Genomic DNA, 13,274 nt, shown 5'->3' on the forward strand with positions numbered 1-13,274 from the left:
CCTTTGTGAACCTAGCCCCTGGGGCTGGTCCATGGGAGTTGGGCACCTCATTCCCTTAGGTCTCATGGAATAGCTCAGCCCCTCCGCATAGCAGAACAGGACACAGCTATTCCTCTCTCCTGACCGGGGATGGGGTGTTGATATCACAAGCTGGCAGAGCCCCCTTGGTCCTGTCTTAGGCGCATGGTTGGCTTGGGCTAAGCCCTTTGTGCTGGGAACAACTCCACACGCTATGGGCCTGAATGGACACAAACAGGGTCAGCGTCCGTTCCAAGGTCTGTTTGTTTCACAGGGCCACAGGCCCCGTGCATTGACATTCCCGGCACTGGTTGCACAATGCTGCCCGTTGCACAGTGTTAGCTGAGCCCGGGAGTCCCTCCCCCCGCAACCACCCACAGGGTCTATATAACAGGCAGCTACTGGGGGTACATCGTCAGCGACACTCTGCAGACAGCTCGCCTATTCCCCAAGGGGACAGGAGCTGAGGAAGCAGGACTTTGGCCAGGAGGAGACCACGTCACGGTTATTTCCTGAGCTGAGCTGAATCTTCAGGCCGGAGAGCCCACAGGTGTAGACAGAGGAGATGGCTCAGTTAATTGGCTGTGGGAGGGCAGAATGTCTGGTGGTGAGGGCAGGTGCAATTGGATGTCAGAGAACTTGGGTCCTCTGCCCAGCTGTGGGAGGAGGGGAGGTCTAGGGGTTAGAATAGTGGGGGGCTGGGAGTTGGGATTTGTGGGTTTTCTCCTTAGCTCTGGGATGAGAAGGGACTCCAGTGAATTAGAACAGTGAGGCTGCAACTCAGGGTTCCTGGGATCTAGCCCCAGCTGTGGGAGGAGAAAACAATCAAGTAATCAGAGGCAAGGAGTGGGGAGTCAAGACACCTGGGTTCTATCCCCAGCTCTGGAAAAGGAGTGGGGTCTAGTGGTTAGAGCAGCCCCACACACACACACACTCCAGGGGATTAGTTTTTGGAGTGGAATCCATTTTAATCAGGATTCCTGGATTCTATCCCCAGGTCTGGGATGGGAGTAGGGTCTAGTGGGTTAGAGAGGGGTGGGTTGAGACTCAGGACTCCTGTCTGTAGGAAAGAACATGTCACCTAGAGATTGGAGCAGAGGGCTCAGCAGACCCCACCGTGGTTCCTCTGAGCACTGGAGCAGGAGTTTCCACCAGTTTAGATCTAACCTGTGAGCTGCAGAATTTCAGAACACAAAGCAGATCAGAGGGGTTGGGTCAGCTCATGCAGAGAGGGAGGCTCAGAGCTCAGGCTGTCTGTTCATTTTAAAGTATCTCTTTAAAGGGGGAATAAAGAGACTGGGTTGAGAGGACATAATCGCCACAGGGCAACATTCAGTCTCCCATGGTGTGCAAAGCTGGGCTGACTGTCCGACCAGTGCTAGCTGGGTCCCCTGTGGGATACTTCGAATCCACTGATGCCAAGCGCATGAGCTGCTGCTTCTGGACGACGGTGACTGGGGTCTGCAAAGGGGCCTAAGGGAGTTAGGGATACTCTTGCGGGATTTGGTCACCTAACTCTGGAAGGCTCCTTTCAAAATCCCAGCTCAGGTCCCCCGTCTGACAGACTCAAAAACCTTTGGGGAATCAGCTATGAGAAAGAGGGGAGCACATGCTGGGAGGTGGGTTACAAAGCAGTTCTGAGTGGGGGGATCTCTCTGGGGATTAGTTTTCGGGTGGGATCCATTGTCCAACCCGGGGGGAGATTTGAGTCCAGTCCTTGCCTTGTATCCCTTCCTCACCCATTTTCACAAGAAGCCCTGTAGGGCTGGGGTGTTCACACTCTGAACCACCCTCAGCGAATTGCCTCCCACCAGAACCATTCCTAGATTTTAAAGCCAGAAGGGGCCATTCAATTATCTAACCTGACCTCCTGTATATCACAGGCCAGAGAATTTCACCCAGTTACCCCAGCACTGAGCCTAGTCACTTGTGTTTGGCTAAAGCACCTTCCACAAAGCTGTCTAGTCTGGATTGGAGCCAGCCAGAGCTGGAGAAGGTGGAGTTTGTTCCCCTTGGTTGTTTGTTCCAATGATACCTCATCCTCACCATTAAAATCTGGGATCTTATTTCCAAGTTCAATTTGTCCAGCTTTCAGCCCTTGGTTCTTTCTCTGCTAGATTGAACAGACCCTGAGAGCCTGGTGTTTTTTACCCAGGAAGGTCTTTATACGCTGTCATCACCTCTCAGTCTGCTGTTAGATACATTAGCAGATCCTGCTCTTTAATTCTCTCACTCTCAGGCATTTTCTTCAGCCCTTAAATCATTGTTGTGTCTCTTTTCTGCTCCTCCTCCCATTTTTCAACATCCTTTCCAGAAGGTGGACCCCAGAACTGGATGCCGTATTCGCAGTAGCCAGTATCGCTCCCACCAACGCGGTATACAAATCGCCTCTCTGCTCCTAGTCTAAAATGTGACTAGGGTGAAACAACCACAGAAGGAAAGGAAAGCGAAAGACAGGGCTTCAGATCAATCTTTCCTCTATTTACCTGCCAAGTGAAGAGCTCAAGAGTCATTGTTTCGCTAGAAAGAGCTGAGAACATAAATAATTGTGTCAACAGCAGAGCTTTCTGATCTCTGCTTGGCTAACAGAGTCAAGGACTCCTGTTTAGTATAAAATAAAACAAACAAGCCATGTCTCCTTTTCAATACAAAGTCTAGACTGCAGGTGTATTAGATTAGGAGATTGCAAAATGTCCTTACCGTGCGGATGGGCGAGGCATTCAAGGGCTAAGGTGAGGCTGGAACTAAGAGCATCAGCCCCATTTCACAGAAGGGGAAAGCAGAAGCACAGCGAGGTTAAGTGACACAATAAGTACCAGCAACATTTTTTAGGGCCATCAGAAACAGGAAGCCTTCCAGACAGGCAGTGGGGCCTCTGGACAACCAAGGTGCTAAAGGAACACTCAAGGAAGACAAGGCCATTGCGGAGAAGCTAAATGAATTATTTGCCTCCATCTGCACTGCAGAGCATGTGAGGGAGTTTCCCCACACCTGAGCTATTCGTTTGGGGTGACAAATCTGAAGTACCATCCCCCATTGAGGTGTCAGTAGAGGAGGTTTTAGATCAAACCAACAAATTAAACAGTGATCAGTCCCCAGGAGCAAATGGGATTCACTGAAGAGTTCTGAAGGAGCTCAGATATGAAATGGCTGAACTGCTAACTGCCGTATGTAACCTATCATTTTAATCAGCCTCTGGAGCAGATGACTGGAAGGTTGTGAATGTAATACTGATTGTTAAAAAAGGCTCCAGAGGTGATCCTGGCAATTTCATGCTAGTAAACCTAACTTCAGTACCAGGCAAGCTGGCTGAAATTATAATACAGAACAGAATTATTGGACACATAGATAAACACAATTTGTTGGGGAAGAGTCAACGTGGGTTTTTTAAAGGGAAATCATGTCTCACCAATCTACTAGAATTCTGTGAGGAGATCAAGCATGTGGACAAGGGTGATCCAACTGATATGATGTACTTGTATTTTCAGAAAGCTGCTGACAAGATCCCTCACCAGAGGCTCTTAAGCAAACTAAGTACCCATAAGATAAAAGGGATGGTACTCTCATGGATCAGTAAGTGGTTGAAATATAGGAAACCAAGGATGAAAATAAAGTCATTTCTCACAATGGAGAGAGATGAACAGCAGGGTCTCCCAAGGATCTGTATGGGGACCTGGGCTGTTGAATATATTCATTAATGATCTGGAAAAGGGGATGAACAGGGAGGTGAGAAAGTCTGCAGATGATACAAAATTACTCAAGATAGTTAAGTCCAAAGGTGACTGCAAGGCGTTACAAAGAGATCTCACAAAACTGGGTGAATGGGCAATAAAATGGCAAATGAAATTCAATGTTGATAAATGCAAAGTAATACACACTGGAAAAAAGTAATCCCAGTTACACATAAACTAGGATGGAATCTATATTCGCTGTTACCGCCAAAGAGATCTTGGAGTGTCTATTGGTAATTCTCTGAACATTTCTGCTCAATACACTGCAGTGAGCAAAAAGGCAAACTGTATGGTAGGAACGATTAGGAGGAGGATAGAAAATAACACAGAAAATATCAAAAAGCTGCTATATAAATCCAGGATGCACCCATGCCTTGAATACTGTGTCCAGTTCTGGTCACCCCATCTCAAAAAGGACATAGTGCGATGGGAGAAAGTTTAGAGAATGGCAACAAAGATGACCAAGGGTATGGAACAGCTTCTATGTGAGGAGAGACTAAAAAGATTAGGGCCATTCAGCTTAAGAGACAACTTGGTGGGATATGATAGAGGTCTATTAAAATAATGGCTGGTGTGGAAGAAGTGAACAGAGCAATGTTATTTACCCTGGAACACAGTACAAAACTAGGAGCTACCCGATGAAATTAATAGGAAACAGGTTTAGTACCAACGAGAAAAAGTACTTTTTCACACAATGCATAATTAATCAGTGGAACTGGTTGCCAAGAATATAAATGGGTTAAAAAAAAACCTGGATAATTTTATAAGAACATAGAACATAAGAATGGCTGTACCGGGTCAGACCAAAGGTCCATCTAGCCCAGTATCTGTCTACTGACAGTGGCCAATGCCAGGTGCCCCAGAGGGAGTGAACCTAACAGGCAATGATCAAGTGATCTCTCTCCTGCCATCCATCTCCATCCTCTGACGAACAGAGGCTAGGGACATCATTCTTACCCATCCTAGCTAATAGCCATTTATGGACTTAGCTACCATGAATTTATCCAGTCCCCTTTTAAACATTGTTATAGTCCTAGCCTTCACAACCTCCTCAGGTAAGGAGTTCCACAAGTTGACTGTGCGCTGCGTGAAGAAGAACTTCCTTTTATTTGTTTTAAACCTGCTGCCTATTAATTTCATTTGGTGACCCCTAGTTCTTGTATTATGGGAATAAGTAAATAACTTTTCCTTATCCACTTTCTCAACATCACTCATGATTTTATATACCTCTATCATATCCCCTCTTAGTCTTCTCTTTTCCAAGCTGAAGAGTCCTAGCCTCTTTAATCTTTCCTTGTATGGGACCCTCTCCAAACCCCTAATCATTTTAGTTGCCCTTTTCTGAACCTTTTCTAGTGCTAGAATATCTTTTTTGAGGTGAGGAGACCACATCTGTACACAGTATTCGAGATGTGGGCGTACCATGGATTTGTATAAGGGCAATAATATATTCTCAGTCTTATTCTCTATCCCCTTTTTAATGATTCCTAACATCCTGTTTGCTTTTTTGACCGCCTCTGCACACTGCGTGGACATCTTCAGAGAACTATCCACGATGACTCCAAGATCTTTTTCCTGACTCGTTGTAGCTAAATTAGCCCCCATCATGTTGTATGTATAGTTGGGGTTATTTTTTCCAATGTGCATTACTTTACATTGATCCACATTAAATTTAATTTGCCATTTTGTTGCCCAATCACTTAGTTTTGTGAGATCTTTTTGAAGTTCTTCACAATCTGCTTTGGTCTTAACTATCTTGAGCAGTTTAGTATCATCTGCAAACTTTGCCACCTCACTGTTTACCCCTTTCTCCAGATCATTTATGAATAAATTGAATAGGATTGGTCCTAGGACTGACCCTTGGGGAACACCACTAGTTACTCCTCTCCATTCTGAGAATTTACCATTAATTCCTACTCTTTGTTCCCTGTCCTTTAACCAGTTCTCAATCCATGAAAGGACTTCCCTTTTATCCCATGACAGCTTAATTTACATAAGAGCCTTTGGTGAGGGACCTTGTCAAAGGCTTTCTGGAAATCTAAGTACACTATGTCCACCGGATCCCCCTTGTCCACATGTTTGTTGACCCCTTCAAAGAACTCTAACAGATTAGTAAGACACGATTTCCCTTTACAGAAACCAACAGTTTATGTTTTTCCATGTGTCTGACAATTTTATTCTTAACTATTGTTTTGACTAATTTGCTCGGTACCGACGTTAGACTTACTGGTCTGTAATTGCCGGGATCACCTCTAGAGCCCTTTTTAAATATTGGCGTTACATTAGCTAACTTCCAGTCATTGGGTACCGAAGCCAATTTAAAGGACAGGTTACAAACCTTACTTAATAGTTCCGCAACTTCACATTTGAGTTCTTTCAGAACTCTTGGGTGAATGCCATCTGGTCCCGGTGACTTGTTAATGTTGAGTTTATCAATTAATTCCAAAACCTCCTCTAGTGACACTTCAATCTGTGACAGTTCCTCAGATTTGTCACCTACAAAAGCCAGCTCAGGTTTGGGAATCTCCCTAACATCCTCAGCCATGAAGACTGAAGCAAAGAATCCATTTAGTTTCTCCACAATGACTTTATCGTCTTTAAGCGCTCCTTTCGTATTTTGATCGTCAAGGGGCCCACTGGTTGTTCAGCAGGCTTCCTGCTTCTGATATACTTAAAAAACATTTTGTTATTACCTTTGGAGTTTTTGGCTAGCCGTTCTTCAAACTCCTCTTTGGCTTTTCTTATTACGCTCTTGCACTTAAGTTGGCAGTGTTTGTGTTCCTTTCTATTTGCCTCACTAGGATTTGACTTCCACTTTTTAAAGGAAGTCTTTTTATCTCTCACTGCTTCTTTTACATGGTTGTTAAGCCATGGTGGCTCTTTTCTAGTTCTTTTACTGTTTTTCTTAATTTGGGGTATACATTGAAGTTGGGCCTCTATTATTGTGTCTTTAAAAAGGGCCCATGCAACTTGCAGGGATTTCACTTTAGTCACTGTAACTTTTAACTTTTGTCTAACTAACCCCCTCATTTTTGTATAGTTCCCCCTTTTGAAATTAAATGCCACAGTGTTGGGCAGTTGAGATGTTCTTCCCACCACAGGATGTTGAATGCTATTGTATTATGGTCACTATTTCCAAGCGGTCCTGCTATAGTTATCTCTTGAACCAGCTCATGCGCTCCACTCAGGATTAAATCTAGAGTTGCCTCTCCCCTTGTGGGTTCCTGTACCAGCTGCTCCATGAAGCAGTCATTTAAAGTATCAAGAAATTTTATCTCTGCATTTCGTCCTGAAGTGAAATGTTCCCAGTCAATATGGGGATAATTGAAATCCCCCACTATTATTGGGTTCTTAATTTTGATAGCCTCTCTAATTTCCCTTAGCATTTCATCATCACTATTACTGTCCTGGTCAGGTGGTCGATAATAGATCCCTAATGTTATATTTTTACTAGAGCATGAAATTTCTATCCATAGAGATTCTATGGAACATGTGGATTCGCTTAAGATTTTTACTTCATTTGAATCTACGCTTTCTTTCACATATAGTGCCACTCCTCCCCCTGCACGACCTGTTCTGTCCTTCCGATATATTTTGTACCCTGGAATGATTGTGTCCCATTGATTGCTCTCAGTCCACCAGGTTTCTGTGATGCCTATTATATCTATATCCTCCTTTATCACAAGGCATTCTAGTTCACCCATCTTATTATTTAGACTTCTGGCATTTGTGTACAAGCAGTTTAAAAACTTGTCCCTGTTTATTAACCTGCCTTTTTCTGATGTGCCAGATTCTTTTTTATGTGACTGTTTATCATCTGATCCGGCCCTTACATTATACTCTTCAGTCCTCTGCTCCTGACTATAACCTGGAGATTCTCTATCAGACTCTCCCCTAAGAAAAGTCTGTGTCCGATCCACACGCTCCTCTGCGGCAGTCGGCTTTCCCCCATCTCCTAGTTTAAAAACTGCTCTACAACCTTTTTAATGTTTAGTGCCAGCAGTCTGGTTCCACTTTGGTTTAGGTGGAGCCCATCTCTCCTGTATAGGCTCCTCCCATCCCAGAAGTTTCCCCAGTTCCTAATGAACGTGAACCCCTCCTCTCTACACCAACATCTCATCCACGCATTGAGACTCTGAAGCTCTGCCTGCCTACCTGGCCCTGCGCGTGGAACTGGGAGCATTTCTGAAAATGCCACCATAGAGATCCTGGATTTCAGTCTCTTCCCTAGCAGCCTAAATTTGGCTTCCAGGACAACTCTCCTACCCTTCCCTATGTCATTGGTACCTACATGTACCACGACCACCGGCTCCTCCCCAGCACTACACATAAGTCTGTCTAGATGCCTCAAGAGATCCGCAACCTTCGCACCAGGCAGGCAAGTCACCATACGGTTCTCCCGGTCATCACAGACCCAGCTATCTACGTTTCTAATAATCGAATCTCCCATTACTAACACCTGTCTTTTCCTAGCAACTGGAGTTCCCTCCCCCAGAGAGGCAACCTCAGTGCGAGAGGCAACCCCAGCACCATCTGGAAGGAGGGTCCCAACTATGGGAAGGTTTCCCTCTGCTCCCATTGACTGCTCTGCTTCCCTGGGCCGTTCTTCCTCCTTAACAGCACAAGGGCTGTCTGAGCGGAGGTGGGACAATTCTACAGTGTCCCGGAAAGCCTCATCAAAATACCTCTCTGCCTCTCTTAGCTCCTCCAGTTCCGCCACCCTGGCCTCCAAAGTCCGTACATGGTCTCTGAGGGCCAGGAGCTCCTTGCACCGACTGCACACATACGCCACCCCACAGGGCAGGTAATCATACATGCAACACTCAGTGCAATAAACTGGATAGCCCCCACTCTGCTGCTGGGCTTCTGCCTGCATTGTCTCCTAGTTAATGGAAGGGTCGTTTACAGAAAGGGGTTTTGAAATGTGGTTCAGTTTATAGGTTTTAGGGGGACTAGAGGGAAGGGGTTAGGGCTGGCGAGGGACTCCCGCTCCCCTTCCAAACTCCCTTGCAAAACTCCCTGTTAGCAGCCCCTGGTCGCTTGTGCACGGCTTTATAAAGCCCTGGCCTGAGTGAATGCCCCGCCCACTGATTAAGGCTCAGCCAATTACCAGAGGCTTCGAGCTTTCAAACCTGCCTCCAACTGCCAGCCAGAGCACACGGTCCTTCAAACAACCAAACAAACAAACAGACTGACAAACACAAGCTTGGCACACAGCAAGTAACCCCCAAACACAAACAAACACACACTACAGACAGTCACTTACCCCACAGATGCTGTATTTGCTCCTCCTTCACCTGGAGAACTCCCTTGCGAAACTCCCTGTTAGCAGCCCCTGTTCGCACTTGAGGGGATAGGCCCATCAATGGCTATTAACCAGGATGGTCAGGGATGCACCCCATGCTCTGGGTGTCCCTGAATCTCTGTGAGAAGCCGGGAGTGGAAAACACAGGTAGATCACTGCATAATTGCCCTGTTTTGTACCTCCACCTGAAGCTCTGGTACAGGCCATTGTCAGAGGCAGAATATTGGGCTAGATCAGGGGTCTCAAACTCAAATGACCCCGAGGGCCGCATGAGGACTAGTGCATTGGCCCGAGGGCCGCATCACTGACACGCCCCCTTGCTGCCCCTGGCCACACCCCCAATCCACTCCTTCCATGAGGCCCCGCCCCTGCCCTGTCTCTTCTCCACCTCCTCCCCTAAGCGCGCGGCTCCCCGCTCCTCCCCCCTGCCTCCTAGAAAGTGCTAAGCGCCACCAACAGCTGTTTGGCGGCGGGAAGCGCCTGGAGGTAGGCAGAAAAAAAAATGAAGAGTAATATAGTAGTATAGTATTAAAATATAGTATGCTATTAAAAGTTAATTTATTAACTTTTTTATTAACTTCTTTAACTGTAATGTGAAACGTCAGTGCTAATTTTGACAGTCATTTCATTTTTGGCCACTTAGCTGGCAGCGTTTTGCATCAACCAGAGCATCAATATTAGGTTTGATATCCTGAGACGAAACCAATCTCAGTGTTGCTTGCAAATGTTCATCAGTGAGCCTTGACCTTAACACAGATTTGTTAATCTTCATGGAAGAGAAAAACTGTTCACATATATATGTACTTCCAAACATTGCCATTATCCTTGCAGAAGCAGAGAATAACATGGGAAATCTTTCTTGTGAAAGAAACCTGTAGAATTCTGGAATTCCAACATCTGTATACTTCTGCTTCAAAATCGTGTCACACTGAAGCGCCACTAACTCCATCTGCATTTCCTCTGCAACATTGTCAATTTCAACAGCAAATGGTGTGGAAAAAAGTTGAAAATGTAGTTCAAGTGCCTTGAAATCTTTAAACTGCACATCAAACTGTTTGTGTAAGTTAGAAATGATCTCTGCATATTCTTTCAAGGATTTGGGTTCAACTTTTCCTAAGGAATTCAGAGTTGAGAAATGGACCAAATTGCCAGCAGTCAGCTGTTTCCCCCATAAAGTAAGCTTGACTTTGAATGACTTAATACTGTCATACATCTGTGTTATCACCTGTTTTCTACCTTGAAGTTTCAAGTTCAGTGCATTCAGGTGATCAGTTACATCTGTTAGAAAAGCAAGGTTGCAGATAAAAGTGGAATCAGCAAGCTGTGGAACCTCCTTGTTTTTCATTTTCATGAAGGAATCAATCTCCTCTTTAAGTGCAAAAAAACGCTTCAAAACATTTCCACAACTCAGCCATCTAACTTGAGTGTGATACAGAAGTTCCCCATATTCACTGTCCATACTTGCTAGAAAAGAAGTGAACTGTCTGTGATTCAGCCCTCATGCACGTATAAAATTAACAGTTTTAACAACTACATCCATAACTTCTTTCATTTGTAGACTTTTACTACACAGGGCTTCTTGGTGCAAAATACAATGTATACTGGTGAAGCTAATTCCTGGTATATTGAGGCTGTTCAGTTTGGTCTTCAATAATCCAACCACACCAATGTTTTCAGAGCACATTGATGGCGCACCGTCCGTAGCCAAAGATACGAGTTTGTTCCATGGCAGCGCAGCTTTTTCAATGCACTCTTCCAATCCTTGAAATATGTCACGTCCCATTGTGGTACCCTTCAGTGTTATTAAGTCTAGCAATTCTTCAGTTATATTCAAATTGCAGTCCACACCTCTAATGAACACTGCACACTGTGCGGTATCTGATACATCTGTGCTCTCATCAAGAGCAATTGAAAATACTTCAAAGTCTTTTGCCATTTGAATCAATTGTTTTTGCACATTATCAGCTAAATCCGTTATCCTGCAGGCAACTGTATTTGCAGACAAGCTTATGCCTTCAAAAACTTTCTTCCTATCAGGACATAAAATTTCACTGGCCTTCATAAGACATTCTTTTATGAATAAGCCTTCCGTAAAAGGTCGCGATGATTTAGCTATCATTTCGCTTATCACAAAACTTGCTCTTACTTAATCTTCGCTAGACTTGTTAATCCCTGAAAATAAATTTCTTTGCTTGGCAAATGCTGCTTTAAGTTGCTGAACTTTTTCCTCTCGGATTTTTCCAGTGAATGCATCATATTTTTCACGGTGCATCGTGTCATAGTGCCGACGCACGTTATACTCCTTGGGAACAGCAATCGTTTGCTGACAAATAAGGCATTGAATTTTATCTTTTACCTCTGTGAAAAAATATAAATTCTCCCATTTGTCTTGGAAAACTCTCTTTTCTTCCATGAGTGTTCTTTTTTTGGACGAAGTCATTTCCAAGCAGTTTTAATAAATATATACACTCAGTAATGCACCTCACTCAAAGGACAAAACACGCACTTAGATTTACTGCCTAAGGCTCTGGGAGGGAGTTTGGGTGGGGGAGGGGGTCTGGAGTACAGGCCCTGGGCTGGAGTTTGGGTGGGGGAGGGGGTCTGGAGTGCAGGCTCTGTGCTCGGTGCAGGCTCCAGGCTGCGGCAGGGGGTGGGGGTACAGGCTTTGGGACGGAGTTTGGGGATAGGAGGGGGTGCAGGGGTGAGGGCTGTGGGGCTGAGGGTGAGGGGTTTGAGGCATTGGAGAGGCTCAGGACTAGGGCAGAAGGTGCAGGGGAAGGGCAGCCTGCTCTGGCCCTAGTGCGGGGGGGCGCTAGGACCCTGCGGCAGCAGGTGATGCCGGAAGCCAGCATAGCCGAGGAGTGGAGTCAGCGTGAGCTCCCGGGCAGGCTCCCCGGCGGTGAGGGGGCAGCAAGTGGGGGCCGGGAGACACTGGGGGGAGGCGCATGGGGGCGGCAGGTGGGGCCAGGGGAGAGACCCGGCCCCAAACATTGGGGAGCAGCGCGCGGGGAGCTTAGGCACAGAAAATAACTCGGGGAGGGGGGCGGGGGTGAGGGGAGTTTGGCAGCGACAGGAAGTAACTGGGGGAGCTCCGCGGGCCGCATGTTTGAGACCCCTGGGCTAGATAGACCATGGTCTGACTCTATATGCCTGCTCTGAAGTTCTTATCTCTCAATGTGTCCTCAGGACCATCTGGCTGGAGCCATGGCTCTGAAAATGACCCCCGTGCTACTGCTGCTACTGGCTTCTGCACTGGTGCTGCTGGGAGCATCAGCCAACCAGGATCAGTATGAGCGGTTCCTCCTTCAGCATTTTGATGCAAACCCCAAGGGTCGTAATGACCACTACTGCGACAGTCGCATGCGCTACATGATGGGGAAGGACAAGAAGAGGGACAGAAATCGTGAGCAAAAAGTCTGCAAGGACCCAAACACCTTCATCCATGAAAACAGCAATGATATCAAAGCCATCTGCACCAGCCATGGAGGCAGGAACTATGTAACCAAAACTGGCCAGGCCATGCGCCAGAGCCTCAGACCATTCCAGATCACCACCTGCACCTGGCATGGAGGGAAACCCCTCGACAAATGCGAGTACCGGGCGACCCGGGACTCAAGGATGATCGTCATTGCCTGCGACGAGCATGAGCACCCGGTGCATTTTGACGAGAGCCAGATCTGACGAGGTGATGAGGAGGCAACTCCCGATTCCCTCAGAATCTGCTGCTGCCTCTTCTGGTGCAGGGATCTTGGGCTGAAATGCCCTGATCACATGCTGCTGCCCCCTAGTGCCCATTATACAGTATAGCCGCCCCTTCCCCGCCCCCACCTCTGCTGCCCCCTAGTGCCCATTATACAGTACAGCCGCCCCTTCCCTGCCCCCACCCTCTGCTGCCCCTAGTGCCCATTATACAGTATAGCCACCCCTTCCCCACCCCACCCTCTGCTGCCCCCTAGTGCCCATTATACAGTACAGCCGCCCCTTCCCTGCCCCCACCCTCTGCTGCCCCTAGTGCCCATTATACAGTATAGCCACCCCTTCCCAGCCCCCACCCTCTGCTGCCCCCTAGTGCCCATTATACAGTATAGCCGCCCCTTCCCACTGCTCACCCACTGCTGCCCCACTGCCCATTATACAGTATAGCCGCCCCTTCCCCACCCCACCCTCTGCTGCCCCTAGTGCCCATTATACAGTATAGCCGCCCCTTCCCAGCCCCCACC

At 46.8% G+C, this 13,274-nt stretch overlaps 1 protein-coding gene across 2 annotated transcripts; it reads left to right on the plus strand.

The window, feature by feature from the left end:
• Positions 1-412: 412 nt before the first annotated feature.
• Positions 413-12,953, plus strand: LOC123348193 (angiogenin-like). 2 transcript variants are annotated; one of them, XM_044985646.1, is made up of 2 exons: positions 413-568; positions 12,241-12,953. In XM_044985646.1, exon 2 carries the CDS (start codon positions 12,259-12,261, stop codon positions 12,733-12,735), a length of 477 nt encoding a protein of 158 aa, XP_044841581.1. In that variant the 5' UTR covers positions 413-568; positions 12,241-12,258; the 3' UTR covers positions 12,736-12,953. The 2 variants fall into 2 exon arrangements, with proteins under 2 accessions (XP_044841581.1, XP_044841583.1); XM_044985648.1 differs by having other exon boundaries at positions 430-522.
• Positions 12,954-13,274: the final 321 nt, after the last annotated feature.

This window comes from Mauremys mutica, chromosome 13 (assembly GCF_020497125.1).
Source record: "Mauremys mutica isolate MM-2020 ecotype Southern chromosome 13, ASM2049712v1, whole genome shotgun sequence".
Lineage (NCBI taxonomy): Eukaryota > Metazoa > Chordata > Testudines > Geoemydidae > Mauremys > Mauremys mutica.

Coding starts and splice junctions, on each gene's coding strand:
- LOC123348193 (XM_044985646.1), top strand. CDS start 12,259: ATGGCTCTGAAAATGACCCCCGTGCTACTGCTGCTACTGGCTTCTGCA.